The following is a 19509-nucleotide window of genomic DNA, read 5'->3' on the forward strand; positions in this document are numbered from 1 at the left end:
CTAAGTGACAAAAGTGTATACTCTATAACAGAGTTAGCATTTTCATTCACAAATTAAATCAACTTGTTTGTTACTTGCCAAAGACCTTGTAGTCCAGTGGCATCAAACCCTTCCCTTTATATGGGAAATGGTGGGTTCAAACCCTTCCCTTTATATGGGAAATGGTGGGTTCGAGTCTCAGTGGAGACAATACTGACTCTTGTGCTTCAATAGGTTGAGAAAGTAGTTATGAACAGATACTGCATTCTATAATAGAGTTAGTAGTATTCAAAAAAAAACTTGTTTGTTACTTTATTGTAAAGGGTATTAAATATCTTTATCCCAAGTTTTCATGGGATTCCATCCACACCGTCCAAATGTCTAATACTACTACTTTTTGATTAATGTCTTTTAATATATATCCCACGTTTCTCTCAAACCCCAACCAAAGCCAACTTCTCGTTTGTGAAGAAAAAAATTAATTCATATTGATGTACTCCCTCTGTCCCATTTTATCTGTTTTACTTACTATTCATTGGTCAGACTAACTCTTTCTTCTTTGTTTATTTTTTTAATTATTTTTAAATTTGATTTTTTTGTGTTTAATAGTACTTTTAGTGTAGTTTCTAAATATATAAATTTTGTATATTAATACTAAACTTAATATTATGAAAAATTGAATTAAAAATAACTTCAGTCAAGTCTCGTTAACCGAATCAGACACATAAAATGGGACAGAGGGAGTAGTTTATACGATCGGTATAGCCTACGAGCTAGATACGGTACTAGATCTGATTACGATTTTTTTACCTAGTCTGCTTATTCGTTTAAGTTAGGGAGCTCGAGATAAGTGACAGTGGGCAATAGGTTTCCGAGTGTATACTTAGCATATAGGAGTAGCAAAAAGTCCCCCTTAGGAATAAATTTTGTATTTATAGGGAAGAGCGGGGGGGGGGGACATGTTTCGGTCTCGTGGCATGTACGGCACCTGGAACCATGCATAGGCTCAGGCCGGGGCCCAAGGGAACTTGACCACGTGCCCTAATATTCTTGAGGGTACAGTATTCTGCTGCTGGAAGAGGTCGGTAGGTCGGTCCCGACCTGATTAGGCGGGGACATGATGATTGCTGGAGCACCTGCGTATGCTACCCTCTAGCGGAACTCGGTAACTGAGATGGTCGAGAGGATGATCGTAAGAGGTTGGCGAAGGTCGATCCGAGTTCCACTCACATAATGGATATGCTTCCGACCATCATTCATGCACAACTATCGGGGAATAATCCCCATCAGTGTTAAGTGACTCAATGTTTAATTAATTTTTTTTGGTTGAGGAGGGAAACACGCAACTACTATTTAAGGGTATGTATTGGGTATATCGCGCTCCTGTGTATACCCTGCAAATCACATATGAGAGGTAAACTATATACTTTATTGAATTTTATATCATATGCTTGGTGATGAGTGGAACTGCGACTATTGTGTAACAAAATTCCAATTAAGATTTTATATCATAAATTATACTTTGGAGGTAAAGTGCTAATTAAATTAGCATATATATCATGATCATCTAACACCATGTGCTCGGGGTATTATGTTTAATATATTTGGCATTATAATGTTTATTGAGCTTAAAGTAGAGTACATTTTTAGCACTAAATATTTAATTAGTGTTGTTAGACTTGAAGAATATAATTAATATTTATATGTACGTATGTATGTATGCATCAATTATTATTTTATTCAAACAATACTACTATTACAATGATAGTAGCTTCCAATAAAATGAACATAAATTTAAATTTGACTGAAAATATTACTATTAGAGGTGTCTTCTCCTTGAAAATTTTCTAATAACATGGAGATTTATTAAGTTTCTTTACATGCTCTAAACAAAAATTGCGAAAAAAAATACATTTTATTCACTTAATTATTGACAATTGGTTAATATGGTCTATCGCTATAAAAAAATGCAAAATATACTTAGTTATTTCACATATATAGTTGCTAAATTAGTTCCTCAATTATTGTCAAGATGGTTCTTTGACACGTGAGCGTACTAACATAAAGTCATAGTAAAGAATCAATATAGTAACGACTATGTGGTTACCATAAGTTTCTACTCTTTTTACCGACAATCAATCTGAGAAGTCAAAATCAATCTCATTTCAATATTTAACTATCGAAGAAATTTTCAAATTAACACTTTACATATACTTGAGATGAGCAAGAGATCGAAATTCAAATAAAGCATGATGATGATAATAATGATTATGATCACCCTTTGCTTCCTTGTATGGCTCCTCCCTTGTCTCCCATTTACTAATAATCTTCATTTGCTTTCCTCCATTGTTGAAAATCCAATATGAAATGTCTGCTCCAATTACAACAGTAAGGCCCTCAGCTTCTTCAACTTAGTCAAAATTCCATGCTTTTTGGAGGCTGCAATATTCTTAATTATATTAATTTTTATTTTTATTATTTGATTTCTCTTCATCATTGCTAAGATGTCATCTTTTTCTCTCCCATTATATGCAGTTAGTATATAGTATACTATCCATCCATGAAGCCATTGACATTCAAGATCACAAAGCTTTTTGCATCCATTTTCGCAATTTTCGAGTTTCTCTATTTCTCTGCAGATCGTAGAAACTCCTTTTTAACTCGGGTATCTATAATCCCATAAGAATATAGTATACTAATGTGATCGGTAACGCTATCAGCATCCCAAAAATAACCCTGTAATAATTTGAAAAATAATGTGGTTGTGTTAGTACAATAGAGAAGAGAAATAAATCGTTTAAAAAGTTTGTTCTCTCGAAACGATTATAATATTAACAAAACTTACCCAGTACTGAGAATTGCAGGATGAACATTGTACTCCTTAGCAAACACAAATGGGACAATCCCTTGTGGCAAAGCAGCCTAGAATTGAAGATACATAAACATGTACATATATATACAATGATTAGAACTATATAAGATGTGACCAAAAAACATTAAATTCTTGAGAAATTAATGTGAAGAATATAATTATTTTGGGACAAAATCAATTCTGAGCAGCTGGCCTGTAGTGACCCAGCAGTCCAACAATAAATAGAGGAAACATTAAATTTTGTCATTTGTAGCAAAAAAAAAAAATGTCACACCTTATAACTTAATAATTACCTGTACAATGGCGACATGAAGGAGGGTACCACGGAGGCCAACAGCAATGGAAGCGGCCGCCATAACTGCCGGGCCAGTGAGGAACCTCACCGCCATGGCGAAGGCGGCCACCGTGTTCCCACAGGCGATTATCCTGGGCTGGAGCGCCATGAACAGACCTTCAAATGAACAATAATAACCCAATCATCAAAACATGAATGAAAAATATATAATTTTTTTCTTTTTTCTTCAATTAATTAAATTTCAACTGTCTTTAATAAACAGTACACCGCACTAGAGCAAGGCTATCAACGGACCACTAACGACAACGACCCTGGGCCCACGTGTCGCGAATCCAATTATTTTAATCGAGTTGATTATTATTATTGTAGTATTTTCTCAAAAATGAATGGTCAACATTATTGAAATACGATGACAATTACATAACCACTCAGATACTTCATGTAGAAAAGGTTTTAGTTTGAAATTTTAGTAACTAAATTATTATTAAAAATATTTTTATATGAAAATTGCAGGATACTAAGATTCTAAAAATCAGCTTGATTGTTGTTAGTGGTCATGCACTCTAATCCTTTAAGAGAGATCGAGAGTTCAAATACCTTCCTATATGAAATTTTATTCCTTAATTAGGTCAGTTCGATGCTAATGAAGATTAGTCTGAGTATGATTACATACCTAAGCTAAACATGGAAACATACCTAAGCTAAACATGGCCATTCCAAGGCCAGCATCAGAGAGGATGGAGATGGACTTCTCTATGATTTTAGGCATGTGAACATCCCAGCTGCGTATATATATATACATATAGAGAGAGAAAAGAGAGAGACAAGGAACCAAAATGAAATTCAAAAACAAACTTTAGCCAAAACCAGATGGAAATGAAATTCAATTGTTGGAAAAAAGTGGGACAAATGGAATTCTTTAATCCGTGATTAGCTTACCGGTACTCTACTAGCGACCAAATCAGACCAATGAGGCTGGAATACGTGTTGGGGTTTCGGATAAGCTTGCGCCAAACCATGATTAAGATCAGACGGGTCATGACGCTGGCCGGAGGCATCTGTTTTCTGGCGCCGGAGTCTTGATTTTCCGGCGGGTTTCCGGGGGAGGTGGACCCCAGTTTCGACAGTGCCGCCGCGGCCACGTCCCTCTCGCCTTTCTCTTCCCCGAAGGCGTAGTCTTCCATTCCAAAGTCCCCACTTTGTGTAATGGCTTCAATTATATAAAAACACGATTTAAAAAAAAAAATTTAATCTTTTTAAATCCTACAAAAATTTATATTTTAATGTGAACTTACGTTTGGTTTCCCCGTTTTGAGGATGATCCGGGACTAACATCCGAATTTCTTTGGCTCCGTCGGACCGACCCGAGTGCTCGTTTGCCCCGAAATCTGCCCCGCCGCCGCCGAACACGTGGAGCCCGCCGGCGGCCTCCGACACCGGCGACGCGCTCGAGCTCCACACGAACATGTGCAGCTCCTTCGCGTCATGGCCGCTGCTTTTGCTCTGTAGCGACGCCGGCGCCGGCGCATCTTTCTTGGACCCTTTCGGAGCCATTGAAGCGATTTCCGGGTTCGGGGCGGGATAGGAAGCCGCGGCGGCGTTGGGGATAAATCCGAACTTTGTTGAAGAGTTGACAATCGCTCCGGCGGGAGCGGAATTCTCCTCGAAATTCGACGGCCGGGGAGTGGGGCCCCGGGAGGATTGAACCGAATACATATCCGCCGGCCCGAAATTGGATAACCGACCCGGAAACCCCATCATGGAGTAAAAATCATTATGGTTAAAATTCGAACCTCTCGGCGTCGGGTTCCGAGAAGTACTCAAACTATAAATCTCCGCGCCGGTAAGATTCGACGGGCGAGGAGTCATCGCAAAGGACCTTCTAGAAGCATTAGACTTCCTAACCGTCACGTGGAGCTTCCCATCATTCCCAATCTCAGCGTCCGTCTCCAAGAAATCCTGACCGTCCAAAGACACCACGTCGGACTCCACTTTAAACTCCACAATCGACGCCGCAGTTTCCGGGAACTGCTCCATTATCAGCATCTTCGCGCCGCGATACTCAAACAGAAACAACAGCAAAGTATACCAAATAATGCACTGAAGTACAACCACCTGAACCATCAAACTCCCCGAATCTCCACCGTACATCGCGATCAAAAGCGGAATCCCCATAACCAAAGTATTCGGAAGAGTAGAGAGAGAAAAAATGGTTATACTCCACTCCAAGCTCCCGTTCTTCGTGAAATTCGCCCAGACGGCGAGAACGGCGAGCATAATCACTTTCTGGAGGCTATCGGCGGCGATGAACCGGAAATTCATGGCGTAGGGGTTGTTGGCGGAGATGAAGTGGAAGGAGAGAAGCGGGACGGCGAAAATGGCGACGAAGCGGTTTATGCCGGAGCACTGGTCGGGGGTGAAGATTTTCCACCACCGGACGGAGCCGTAGGCTAGGATCATTGCGACGTAGAGAGGGATCACCGCCGTTAAGACGACGTAGAGATCGTGCCACGAAATCATTTTCCGGCGAGGGCGGAGAAGAAGAAGGGTAGAATGGGGAGAGAAAAAGTCGTTATATATGCAACTTTAATGATTGACACTTTTGTTCTCTGAACCAGTGAAAGCAGTACTGTTCAGAGAAGGAGAGATAGGAAAGAGAGTGAAATTACTCAAACTGATGAGAACATATATATATATAGCCTCAACATATTAATTTTTTTCTTTTTTTAAAATACTATTTATGGGTAAAATTTTGTCCAACGAATATAAAATAAAGGGACAGGATTTTTTTTCCTTGTAAAAATCCTAAATGTGAAAATAATGGGTCCTTTTGGTGGTGTTAGGTCAAGTTCACTATAAATTTTTAGAGTTTTGCACATGAGTCAATATGAGTACTTGAGCTCACCCCCTCTCATATGAGGGTGTAACCGGATGTTACTAGACCACACAAGGTCTTTGGCTAACTCTCCTAGTTATTAATGAATATAATGATTTGTGCTTCTTAATAGGTTAAGAAGATCGATTTGAGCTTCTTAATTGTTGTCATTTAATACACTCATTTAATTTGTAACCGTTGTTATAATTATTCATTGAACTTGTCCCAAAAGGTCAAATTCCTCACGCCTCAAACTTAAGTATGCGATATGCATAAGAGATCTACTTACTTTGAATATAATCTCCATGACGCAGTCAAAGTTCAAATTTTGTGAATTTAATCTTTGGCTATATGCACAAGAGATCTATTTACTTTGAGTTTAATCTTTGGCGGTATGCACAAGAGATCTACTTACTTTAAGTATAATCTCCATGTCGCGGTCAAAGTTCAAATTTTGTGAATTTAATTGTTGGCGATATGCACAAGAGATCTACTTACTTTGAGTATAATCGCGGTCAAAGTTCAAATTTTGTGATTTAATCTTTGGCGATATGCACAAGAGATCTACTTACTTTGAGTATAATCTTTGGCGATATGTACAAGAGATCTGCTTACTTTGAGTATAATCAGATCTCCATGTCGCGGTCAAAGTCTCTGTTACAATGCACTATCTGTTCATAACTACTTTTTCAAGCACAAAGAGCTAATATCGCATCCACTGAGGCTCGAACTACTTTCTCATGAAGCACAAAGAGCCAATATCGCATCTACTGAGGCTCGAACTCACCCCCTCTCATGTGGGGTGTAACCGGGTGCTATTAGACCAGAAGATGAATTTAACTCTTAGTATGTTTTGTCGGTTTTTGGACCATTAGGCTTATGCCATCACTACTTATATCACATTAAAACATAAATACCAAATAAATATAATTATCTAATAAAATATTCAGCTAAATTATCTTTACTAGATTAATTATTTACCATTATTAAGAAATTTAAAAACTTCTAAATAATACCGCATGGACAAACCTCTAATTGTATAAAAAAAAAGTTTATGTATATATGAAAATTTTATTTTTATTTTTAATTTTTAAATTGTAATATATCATCATATATTATAATGCAGCTGGAAATTAAAATACCATACATTCTCGGTGAAATTCAAATCATTACTTTCGAGACATCCTCGTGCTAGTAGGAAAAGAAAAAAAAAACAATTTTAATAGCTACAAATACATCAGCTTGTTAGTTTTTATTTTATTTTATTTATAAAAACAATAGCTTATTAGTTTATTATATTCTAAAAATATTTAAATAATTTAATGATAACAAAAAACAAATATAAAAAGGCACTGGCTTGTATAATACAGTCCGTGACAACAAATTAAAATAATGTCACGCTCAAAAATTCAAGATTACGAATGACGACACCATTTGAGGAATATTTTGTATATACTAATAATAAGTTATTTTGACTTATGACCATTTAATTAAGTGCATACAAAAAAACATTATTAGAAAAACAACATGCAAGAAAACATTTTCTAATTAATTTCTTGTCCCCTATAGTTATAAATTTATAATATACCACTAGTCATTTTCTTTTAGAAATTAAAAATATTATTTCCAACTCTAAATGGGATGATTAAATGTATGAAGTATAATTTTGATACCAAAAGATTACGGTTTCAATTATTGTCAACACAATCTCAATTTAGTTAATCGGTTTGAATTTATATGGTGACAATTTAACAAGTCTTTTTTTTTTTCTTTTTTTTTTTTTTAATAAAAGTTCACATTTACTATATAAAAGTGCGTTACTCATTAAAGTGTAAATTTTTACTTAAAAAAACCGTTAAATACATTAATATAAAAATGTATTATTTGCACTTTCACACCTGAAATCACATTCGCACCTAATTAATCTAACCCTATATATATATAATTTGCATAGAATTCATATTGTGATATCCCCAAACATGCATGCACACAAACTTCATTATACCCTATATTGCCTTTAAGTTAGGTCAATATAAGTTATAATTATAGTGGTGTCATGATGAGCCATGCAAATTATTACCTTATTTCATATTACATATTACCTAGTGAAAGTCATAACATACAACTAACTTTATTATATTTTAATTCTATGAATTGATCATCCACTTTTCTACTCATATAATATATAGTTGGCTCTTCCTTAACAAGTTTGAATAAAACAACTTTCCTCGACTTTTCCTAATTTATAATCATTTTTTTATCCATTGATTAAGGTTACCATCTATCTTGCACTTTATTTTTTTGTCAGACCATGGGGTATTCTGAGACCAAGCTGGTTATCTTGCACTGTATTTGAAATATTAAAGAGCATGAATATAACTGTATAAAGACAACTTATAATCATTGTGCAATATTGACTGCGTCATATCTTGCTTAATAGTTCAATTCCTTAATTTCTGATCAATTCTTTAATTCATTAATTAAGGTCATCATCATTATATTGTATCTTGCACTATATTTGAAATATTAAAAAGCAAGAATATAATTGCATGCATGACGGCAATTTAAAATCATTTCGCAGTATTGACTATGTAATATAATTGTATAAAAGAATTTTCAATCATTTTGTACAATATATATTACCTATGCGAAACGTTACGAAATTTACATATATATCTACCATAAACGTGCATTAAAACTTATGTAATAATTGGTTAGATTCATTCACTCACATATATAAAAGTTAGCTGGGAAATGAATTTTGTCACATCTGTGACTTAGTATTGTAATTAAAATTATTATTATTTTTAACATAATTGAATAAATTCAGATATATGGATTATATTATACTCACCATAATTTTTAAATTAAAAAAAATACATCTGCGCATATAGTTGTTTGGAACTCGTGTATATAATAACAACAACAACAACAACAATAACAACAACAACAACAACAACAACAACAACAACAACAATAATAATAATAATAATAATAATAATAATAATAAACTCATATGGGGAGAGTTGGTGATTGTGGTCGAAGATTGTACTGGAAACTGGGACTTGGGAGTTCCTGCATGGGGACCAGTGGAGTCACAAATTAAATTAGATTAGACTTGGATAGGAGGAAAAAAATGAATTATTTTTCTCATTGAATGAATTTTTGTTTATTTTATAGTTTTAATGAGGTGGGCCTATGAATTGACAACGTAGAATAAATTGATGCAATGATTTCTTGATTAAGTGGCTAAGAGTGTAGTTGTTTTCTAAGTTGTAACTTGTAATGAACATTAATTAAAGAAAAAGGTATTTAGAAAAATCTCGGTTTGAGATTTTGAATAAAGTATTAAGGGTTGGGAGATTTTTTTTTTCAAATATAGTTTAATAGTATGGTAGCTCAGCTTTGAATTAGTTGAGATTTAATGAAGTACTCTAAAGTTAGAGTACTTAAAAAAAAAAAAAAACACAAACCGTATTAAAGTTTAATTACTTTCATACACTATATAGGGTATATATGGTTTTGTGAAATATCTAGTCTTGTATTTGAATGTTATTTAAATTAGGAAAAAAATATCAAATTGACCCCTAAGTTAACTGGATAGTGCAATCGGGTCTCCTAAGTAAAAAAAAAAAAAAAGGTTCCATTCAAGTCTCCTAAACCGATAAAATTGTTCAATTAAATCTAAATTCACTTGTTTAGCATGTTAAATCTATGCGGTGTTGACACGTGTCCATTTTATTTTATTTTTTTTAAAACAAATTAAGTTTTTATTTATTAAAAACTTAAAATATTATTTAAACAAAAAACCACCCCGTATGGCTGTCTTCTTCACAGACAACTAATAGTGTTCAAACAAGACAAATTAAAGTTTGCTGATAAGCTAACTATGTTACCAAATGTAGCTTCTTTTATGCATTGCTTTGTACCGTGTATGACAATGTGTGTTGTTTGGAGTGATATGCAAGTAAATAAAGAGAGATTGAATATATGTTTTTATAGTGATTCAAGAACTCCTTATTCTACTATCCTCATTTTAACATTAGAGGGTTTCACTAGTACTATACAAATACAAGTGAAATATAGCGCTTCACACAAGTTGCAAATAAAGCTAACTATGTTATTTACTAGCTAACTCCTTGACAGTTCTTTGAAGGAATTTTTTAAAGTTACTAATTCGTCAGTGCTTGATCTACCAACTCCAAGGGTCATCTTCTAAGTTGTCTTGAGTAATTTGAAAATCTTCAACCTTCTAAACACAGTCCACAGAGAGAAAGGTTTTTGTCTTAAAAGACAGTTGGACATAACCTAGATGATTCTTTAAAGTTTAGAATGCTTGGATGAAAACTGTGTACTCATGGATCAATTTCTCTTTTGTTCACACTCTTTCTACTTCTTTTATAAATTTAAGGAGAGTTGTGTTCTATTTATAGAGCGTGATAAAATGTCAAAATTCAAATATGCTTTGACAGTATTCGTTCACGTTCTCTGAGATGGTATATGTCCAAATACTACTATGTCATCCTTTTACGTTGCATTTGTTGATCATTGGGTATTAACCAATACCTTTTTAGTATAAAGAATTACTGTATCCAAAAATACAAAAAATGCTTATATAGCGACGGACATTTTCCATTGTTAAATTAGTGATGGAATAGCAATAACTTAGCGACAGATTTAAATTAGAACTTGTCTTAATGTCATGTGTATTGGATGTGATTCTATAGTATTCAAATCTATTTAAATCATAACTTGAATCTAACCGTGATCATGTTAATTATACAAGAGTATATTATATATATTTTTGATTTAAAGTACATATACACATCATAGCTCGGGGGAAAAAGCGCTAGCATGGTCCGTATGGATTGTTTTTAAAGAAACATGGATTTGCGTGTAGATAACGTGGCTGGTATTTGATGGCGTGGGATGTCTGGTGACGTGGACGCTTTTTCTTCGTTGTACAAATAATTTCGTTTGTTTATATTGATGGATACACAAATTGGCTAGCTTCCCTTTTCCAGGTTATGTAGTTTAGTCGTGCTATCATAGAATATTATTAGATTATAAACAGAATAAAAGATACTATTCACTTAATGAAATTTTAATTTGCAATGAGATAAGAATAGAATCATAATTTGCCAATTTTTCAGATTAGAATATGCTTATGAGTTGAACGAATAAACATGTATACAATTTGTTCATTATATTGAAAAAAGATTTTTAACTGCCGGTAAAGAGTGATTTAGTGTGTAAAGTATGATTTTTATAGTAGAAGTTTCTAGTTCAATTCTTATTACCATCTTTTCGGTTAAGCATATTGTACATGATATTTCTAGTGTTGTTTACCTTTTCGAGCTATTACATAAGAGCAGAATTTATCCAATACACACCCTCACCCGTGAGTAATGGTCCTACACACCTCTACCATGAGCAATGGCTAGGGTTACCCTCATAATAAGTTAAGTACGAGTCAGTTGGCTGACTTGATGTTTACTAGAGCTCTCTAAGCAACTATTATAAGGATACAAGATAATGTATATTATTATGGCTAGTTTTTGGAAAGTGATTATTTGAAGAAAATGGGATTTTCACTATAAATTAAACGTACGTTATATTTATTGCTTAATTTTCATTTTACTCTCATTCGCTATTAATACCATCAAAATATACACTTCATCCCACTCTAATACACATAGTCAAAGTTCACCAAGTACAAGTTTTGGGTATAGTAGTGTTATCGGGTTGGAGTGTAGACTCTATAGTAGGTTAGGTTTGGTGAAAGATGCACGGGAAGTCTACCACGTACAAGTTAGTCGAATTATTATTGCATGATAAGAACCTTAACGTTTGATTTTTTTTTGGGATCCTCGCAAGATAATTTTTTTTTCTTTTTTGAAAAACAAAGAATAAAAACTTTAATTTTCAAGGTGTTCAGCGGGCGCATACAGTACTACATACACTCGTCAGGGCGTTGCTAGTGCGTGCAACACTCGTTGGGAGTTGCTAGTGCACAACACACACTGCACCAACTCTTCTTACACCTCCCAATTGTTTAAAAAAAAAAAAAAAGACTATGTAGAGGGGTTTAGCAGTCTCGTTACTCTTATTGTCTCTCAATGGTATTTGGCAACAGGGTACTTGAGCCCTTCGACGGGACTCATAAGTCCGTTGTCTAATACCGTGAAGATAATTAACAATGGTAACTGAGACATGTAATTACTGATTAGTGTTCACGGGCTTCCTAAGCATGTGAACATATGCTTATTTAATAATAATAATAATAACATTATTGTTGTTGTTGTTATTGTTAGAGCCCCTATGGAGGGACATGACATATTTTCATCCATATTTACTAATGTACATTGTTACACCAAATATATAAAATGGAAACATCTCTTTTGCAAATTATCAATCAAAGAATGCCATCGCTACTCATTTAAGCTGTCTTGATCAGATTTCACCACAAAGTCCGGTCTCTTTCTATTTTGGCGCCCTCCTATTTAAGGGTGTGTATCGAGTAAATTTTATTCCTGTAAAATAGTCCGTAAATCACATATGAAAGTTAAATTACACTAAGAAAATTTTGTGTACGATAGACTCGATCAAAATGGTGCATGCTAACGAAAATCAAACTCGTGATTACCCAAATCCATCCAACTACTTTTACATAAATTGAGAAAGTAAAGGACATCGGCCTACTTTTACTTTTGTCAAGTTGGGGAGAGTGTACCTATAGTGTCACAAATCAAAATGGGAGTTCTCTAGCATCAGTCTAGCCTAATTTTGAGTCAATAAAGCCAATAGAAAATTTGAATCTAATTATTGTGAAAACAATGTTGGTCAAAAACGAGAAGAGCATTTTTTTTTTGGACAATCAAATGGAAAATAATATATTTTGGTAGACTCCTAGTCTCCTACAAAGTTTGTTAAGCTCACGGCATGCATGAATGATTAGGTTTGATTTGAATCACAATTCAATCAAATCGTATGTAACAACGACACGTTGGTATCTTATTAATTTATCCTTAATTTGTTGTACTAAGAGTCTCCTATATGATTTGTTTGTAATAATATAATTATATCATATATTTTCAGACTCTTACTTACAAAGTTTATACAGTTATAGAAGACATAAATCAAAATTGGAGGTTAAGACATCATGAAAATTTTCTCCTCCCTAACAAATATTTGCAAGAAGTTATGATTGAGGATCAAAAGTGACGAAAACGAAAAAATAGAGAAATTATATTGATCGATTTTTTCATTAAACTTTTTTTAAGCAAAAATTTTATTGATAAAACGCCCCAAAGATCATACAAAAGAGTGGAATGGATAGTATCTGGCACCAAATTAAATCAAAAGGAAGATATATATACAATAGGCTTAGTGCAAGAGAGGCCAACAGAAGCAAGTGCATCAGCAGCAGAATTGGCTCCAAGGTAGACATGAGTAATCGTAAAAGTGCTGAAGGCAAGATAGTCCTTAATGCGAGCGATAGCATCTCGAATCAGCCTAAGAATGAATAAAAATAGCAATGTCACTAAAGACAAAATTAGTTCTAATTTTAACAACTAGATCATTAGATTATCACTTAGTATCTTATAAACTAAAATGTAATCTTATATTTCCTTTTAGAAAAATAATGATATTCAAATCAACCACTTCTGGCGAATCTTGGTCTGTCCGTGAGTATAGCTTGGTCTACGCCTAACCTATAATATTCAACCTGTTAATTATAGTCATAAAATACACAAAAAATATATACATACATGCATGCACATACTTGACTATGGGTCACACTTGTGTGAGACCGTCTCACGGATCCTTATTCGTGAGACGGATCGGGTCGGGTCAAAGCACCATGCAAATGTCATACTTATATGTGCAAATCTCACACTTATATGCTCAAATATAACACTAATCAAAAATACAATTTTTGTTACTTATAAGAGAAAAAGTAATACATTTTTCATAATAAGTAATGTTGACAAGTGCCTCTCACATATAAGGGCAAATATAATACTTTTGAAGAAAAATGTAATACTTATAAGGGCAAATATAATACTTTTGAAGAAAAATGTAATACTTTTAAATCGAAATGTAAAAGTATTGTATTTTTCCTTAAAAGTATTACATTTACCCTAAAAAGTATTGTATTTTTCCTTAAAAGTATTACATTTACCCTAATAAGTAACAGAAATTTTATTCCTAATTAGTATTACATTTGAGCATATAAGTATGACATTTGTGCATATAAGTGTTGTATTTGCATCTTGACCCGACCCGACCCGACCCGTCTCATGGTGAGACGGTCTCACACAAGTTTTTGCCTATTGTACATCTCTATATGTACATAACGTGTAGAATCTTACTCGACCGACATTTGAAAAAGTTGTTTTCTTCTATGCCCCAAATCAGCATTAAGATGCTGATGGGTCTTCACTTGCCGGACACAAAAATATTACAAATCCCAGAAAGTCATTCGATTGAAAGGACAACATTCTCCAATTATCACTGTTCTTTAATAGTTTCTTGATAATTACAGTATATATATATCATTTTTTGCATGCATATGTTCTGGGAATTGCGTTTGTTAACAATTATAACACTTGACCTTGTGCTCAGATAGCATTTCTGTGGCTTTTGTTGAAGGAAAGTCACAGGGATTTTTGACTCTTTAAGCTGCAAGTCTGCAACTGATAGAGAAAGTATAGAACATGAGCCAATAGTATTAAAAAAATAATTATTATTTTTTTTTTTCATGTAATTGTAATCGAATTTTACTCCATGTGATTAAAATATACTTTATAATTCTATGTATAGACAATAAGATTATTGTTAATTTACAATCTTTTATGAGAACAACCAGATAAGATACAACTAGGAAAAGTAAAGAGATAATATAAGAAATTAATTCAGGGGAAGAAAAGTCGAGCTGAGCGAGGATCTCTCTATAATCTAGTACGGAGTATTAGATAAACAATTAATTTAGAGAGAAGAAAAGTAGAGGGAGATATTCTGATATCTCTATGTATGGACTATTATTGTTGTTGATAAACTTTGTAGGGTTTTAACTAGAGAATGAGGGGATGGAAGTGAAAGGAGCTATGAGAGGTGATGAAAATTTGCTATTTGGACAAAAAGATATCAGTAGATTGTTGTTGGTAGTTGCAAATTTGCTTTATTTATTATTTATTTTAATTTTATTTTCTTTTATAACTCTTAGTAAGAGTTGTGACTTTGCATCTTTAGCCTTCCATGGACATTAATTTAGATGACCACAATGATTAGACATAAAAGGTTGCTAGTTGTTAATGTTTTATTTATTCAATATTCTCGTCTCTGACTTTGGCCTACATACATCCTAGCAGCTTATATATTTTATATAGTTTAAGCGCGATTTCTATTGTTGTTGCTATCATGTCAATTGTGATGTCCAAAACGTTGCCAAAATTGAGCCCCTTAGTAGACTAAGTATCATCACTGGTCTTAAAAACTTCTAATCTTTATTTCAAGTCATTCGAGATTATGGGGGTGTTTGGTAAATAGTTGTTAGCTGTTAGCTGATTGAGTTAGTGGTTTGACTAGTTGATAGCATTAGCTAATTGTAGAAAAAAAAGGCTGCTTTGAGTAGCTTTTTAAATTTTAGTATTTTAGAGTAATAAAATGTTACAAAAAGCTAATTAATTGAATACTTATATTGAATGTTTAACCAAGTCAAACAGCTAATAATGGTCAAATTAAATAAGTCAAAATTAGCTAATATGCTAACCATGTTACCAAATAGGGCAAATGCTATTTTGAAGGAGACGGGAGATTCGATCTGTTGCAAAATCACACTTTAAATTAAACTAGCTAGAAACCACTACCACCATACTTGATGCCACTCCAAATCTAAAATCTACACCTAAACTCCACTATNTTTTAAATCGAAATGTAAAAGTATTGTATTTTTCCTTAAAAGTATTACATTTACCCTAATAAGTAACAGAAATTTTATTCCTAATTAGTATTACATTTGAGCATATAAGTATGACATTTGTGCATATAAGTGTTGTATTTGCATCTTGACCCGACCCGACCCGACCCGTCTCATGGTGAGACGGTCTCACACAAGTTTTTGCCTATTGTACATCTCTATATGTACATAACGTGTAGAATCTTACTCGACCGACATTTGAAAAAGTTGTTTTCTTCTATGCCCCAAATCAGCATTAAGATGCTGATGGGTCTTCACTTGCCGGACACAAAAATATTACAAATCCCAGAAAGTCATTCGATTGAAAGGACAACATTCTCCAATTATCACTGTTCTTTAATAGTTTCTTGATAATTACAGTATATATATATCATTTTTTGCATGCATATGTTCTGGGAATTGCGTTTGTTAACAATTATAACACTTGACCTTGTGCTCAGATAGCATTTCTGTGGCTTTTGTTGAAGGAAAGTCACAGGGATTTTTGACTCTTTAAGCTGCAAGTCTGCAACTGATAGAGAAAGTATAGAACATGAGCCAATAGTATTAAAAAAATAATTATTATTTTTTTTTTTCATGTAATTGTAATCGAATTTTACTCCATGTGATTAAAATATACTTTATAATTCTATGTATAGACAATAAGATTATTGTTAATTTACAATCTTTTATGAGAACAACCAGATAAGATACAACTAGGAAAAGTAAAGAGATAATATAAGAAATTAATTCAGGGGAAGAAAAGTCGAGCTGAGCGAGGATCTCTCTATAATCTAGTACGGAGTATTAGATAAACAATTAATTTAGAGAGAAGAAAAGTAGAGGGAGATATTCTGATATCTCTATGTATGGACTATTATTGTTGTTGATAAACTTTGTAGGGTTTTAACTAGAGAATGAGGGGATGGAAGTGAAAGGAGCTATGAGAGGTGATGAAAATTTGCTATTTGGACAAAAAGATATCAGTAGATTGTTGTTGGTAGTTGCAAATTTGCTTTATTTATTATTTATTTTAATTTTATTTTCTTTTATAACTCTTAGTAAGAGTTGTGACTTTGCATCTTTAGCCTTCCATGGACATTAATTTAGATGACCACAATGATTAGACATAAAAGGTTGCTAGTTGTTAATGTTTTATTTATTCAATATTCTCGTCTCTGACTTTGGCCTACATACATCCTAGCAGCTTATATATTTTATATAGTTTAAGCGCGATTTCTATTGTTGTTGCTATCATGTCAATTGTGATGTCCAAAACGTTGCCAAAATTGAGCCCCTTAGTAGACTAAGTATCATCACTGGTCTTAAAAACTTCTAATCTTTATTTCAAGTCATTCGAGATTATGGGGGTGTTTGGTAAATAGTTGTTAGCTGTTAGCTGATTGAGTTAGTGGTTTGACTAGTTGATAGCATTAGCTAATTGTAGAAAAAAAAGGCTGCTTTGAGTAGCTTTTTAAATTTTAGTATTTTAGAGTAATAAAATGTTACAAAAAGCTAATTAATTGAATACTTATATTGAATGTTTAACCAAGTCAAACAGCTAATAATGGTCAAATTAAATAAGTCAAAATTAGCTAATATGCTAACCATGTTACCAAATAGGGCAAATGCTATTTTGAAGGAGACGGGAGATTCGATCTGTTGCAAAATCACACTTTAAATTAAACTAGCTAGAAACCACTACCACCATACTTGATGCCACTCCAAATCTAAAATCTACACCTAAACTCCACTATAAGTGCCAAAGACCTTGTGGTCAAGCGGCACCTGGTGTACACTCACATATGGAAGGGAGGTTCGAGCCTTAGTGGAGGCAGATACTTCATTGTAACAGGGTCAATAATACTAAAAAAAAACGATGAATGAATTTAATTTTCTTTGATACGAGATGTATTGTAATTTTCGTAGCATACTCATTAATTATATCTTGTAACATTTTTACTTCAACAATAAAATTATTTTTACTATTTCAAAAATTTAAAAAGAAGAAAGAAAAAAAGAAAAGCAATTATGAAGCCAACTAGCTACTCTTGGTGTCAGTGTACCTTGTATTCCACTATGGAAAAAGGAAAAAGGATGAAAAGATTGAAAACGAGGCACTACTTGCATTGCGTGATTTTACACTTTCACTACAACCATTCTTTTGCTCCACTACTTAATCACACTTGCCCAAAAAATGAATCTTTCTAATTCCAATTACAAATCCTTATTATCTCTTTCTCTTACTAAACATGCAAATAATATATATATGTTCAAAATCACATGAACCGTTTGCACTCCTTAAAGTTAAAGTAGTCAGTAGATAATTTCTCCAAAATAGACCAAATGGTATATGGAATGGTGGATAAACAACAACAACCCCTTTTTAAAGATTTGTCCGTTTATGATAAATTTTGATATATAACACTATAGTAAAACAACAAAATATCGACAAATTTAGTAACGGATTAAATATTTACAACTTAAATACCTACAGATTTCTATAATTACCTATGAATTTTTTTTGCTAGTAAATTTGATATTTCTTGTATTATAAGTACAAAAGAGTATTTTAATCCGTGCCAAAATGGAAAATTTACACCATGTAAATGCACTTGCATTTTTAGCTAGTAAAAGTTTCACTTATTTATTTATTTATTTATTTATTGTGAAAATGATATTCACCGAAAGATATCGCTAGTGTTACTGTTTGTTTTAATCTAACAATTTACTTAAGATGGTTACAAGTTGGGAAGAGACTCTAACAAATTCCACCACATGTAAATATGATAGGAAATTTCCTAGACACATTTCAATGTAGTAGCTAGTGAGGTTAGTAGTAAAAGAAGTCATTTCAATTGTTTTACAGATGCTTGGACGATCGAGTCTAACATTCTATCATTAGAAACGTGACACGTGTTTATTATTATGCAAATATTTTTTTTTAAAAAAAAGTAACACTTAGTTCTTATAATTAGTATCCGAGCAGATCATGAGTTCTAATCTCAAGAAAATTATTGAGCTATAGATGTTGGAAGATATTGTTGAGCGGAGCCCTCACCCTAGAAATAAAGAAAATGATATGAATTACCGTGGCTGCCTAGAAGCAACCGAATTCCACAGCATTACTATATCATTATCTTAATGCTCTTTTTGAACTTCAAAGCCTTTTCCTATATAATTGGTCTTGGTTGGCTAATTAATCTCGAGATTAACCAAATTATTGTTTTTATTTGCTTAGTTCTTGAATTTTTAAAATTTACATTGCTTTTCGAAATATGTCATTCTGGTTATATAGAAAACATCACCTTTTTTTTTCCACATAGGTTATGAGGAGGTTAAATTTCTTATCATATCGAATTATTTTAAAAAAATTAAAGTAGTAGTATTTTTTAATTCAAATTTGAAAAAATTGAGCATAAGTGTGCAAAGATGAAATTAGTGTGTTTTTTTTTTTTTTTTTGAGTACAATTCTTGTGAAGTTTATTAATTCATATAGGTTATTCTTAAACTATTGAGTTTATAAT

General features: G+C 33.1%; 1 protein-coding gene across 1 annotated transcript; it reads right to left on the minus strand.

The window, feature by feature from the left end:
- Positions 1–2120: 2120 nt before the first annotated feature.
- LOC116025298 (auxin efflux carrier component 3-like) lies at positions 2121–5802 on the minus strand. The gene is made up of 6 exons (XM_031266488.1): positions 4442–5802; positions 4086–4356; positions 3843–3928; positions 3145–3302; positions 2825–2901; positions 2121–2715 (listed from the first exon to the last, which is right to left on the minus strand). Exons 1-6 carry the CDS (start codon positions 5664–5666, stop codon positions 2649–2651), a joined length of 1884 nt encoding a protein of 627 aa, XP_031122348.1. The 5' UTR covers positions 5667–5802; the 3' UTR covers positions 2121–2648.
- Between the last annotated feature and the right edge of the window lie 13707 nt (positions 5803–19509).

The sequence above is a fragment of the Ipomoea triloba genome, chromosome 7, assembly GCF_003576645.1.
Source record: "Ipomoea triloba cultivar NCNSP0323 chromosome 7, ASM357664v1".
In the NCBI taxonomy this organism is placed as follows: domain Eukaryota; kingdom Viridiplantae; phylum Streptophyta; class Magnoliopsida; order Solanales; family Convolvulaceae; genus Ipomoea; species Ipomoea triloba.

Bases quoted from the DNA above. Each gene is read 5' to 3' on its own strand.
- LOC116025298 (XM_031266488.1), bottom strand. From the start codon at position 5,666: ATGATTTCGTGGCACGATCTCTACGTCGTCTTAACGGCGGTGATCCCT. The intron at 4,357-4,441 runs GTAAGTTCACAT...ATATAATTGAAG, and splicing joins TCAAAACGGGGAAACCAAAC to CCATTACACAAAGTGGGGAC. The intron at 3,303-3,842 runs GTATGTTTCCAT...GTTCATTTGAAG, and splicing joins AATGGCCATGTTTAGCTTAG to GTCTGTTCATGGCGCTCCAG.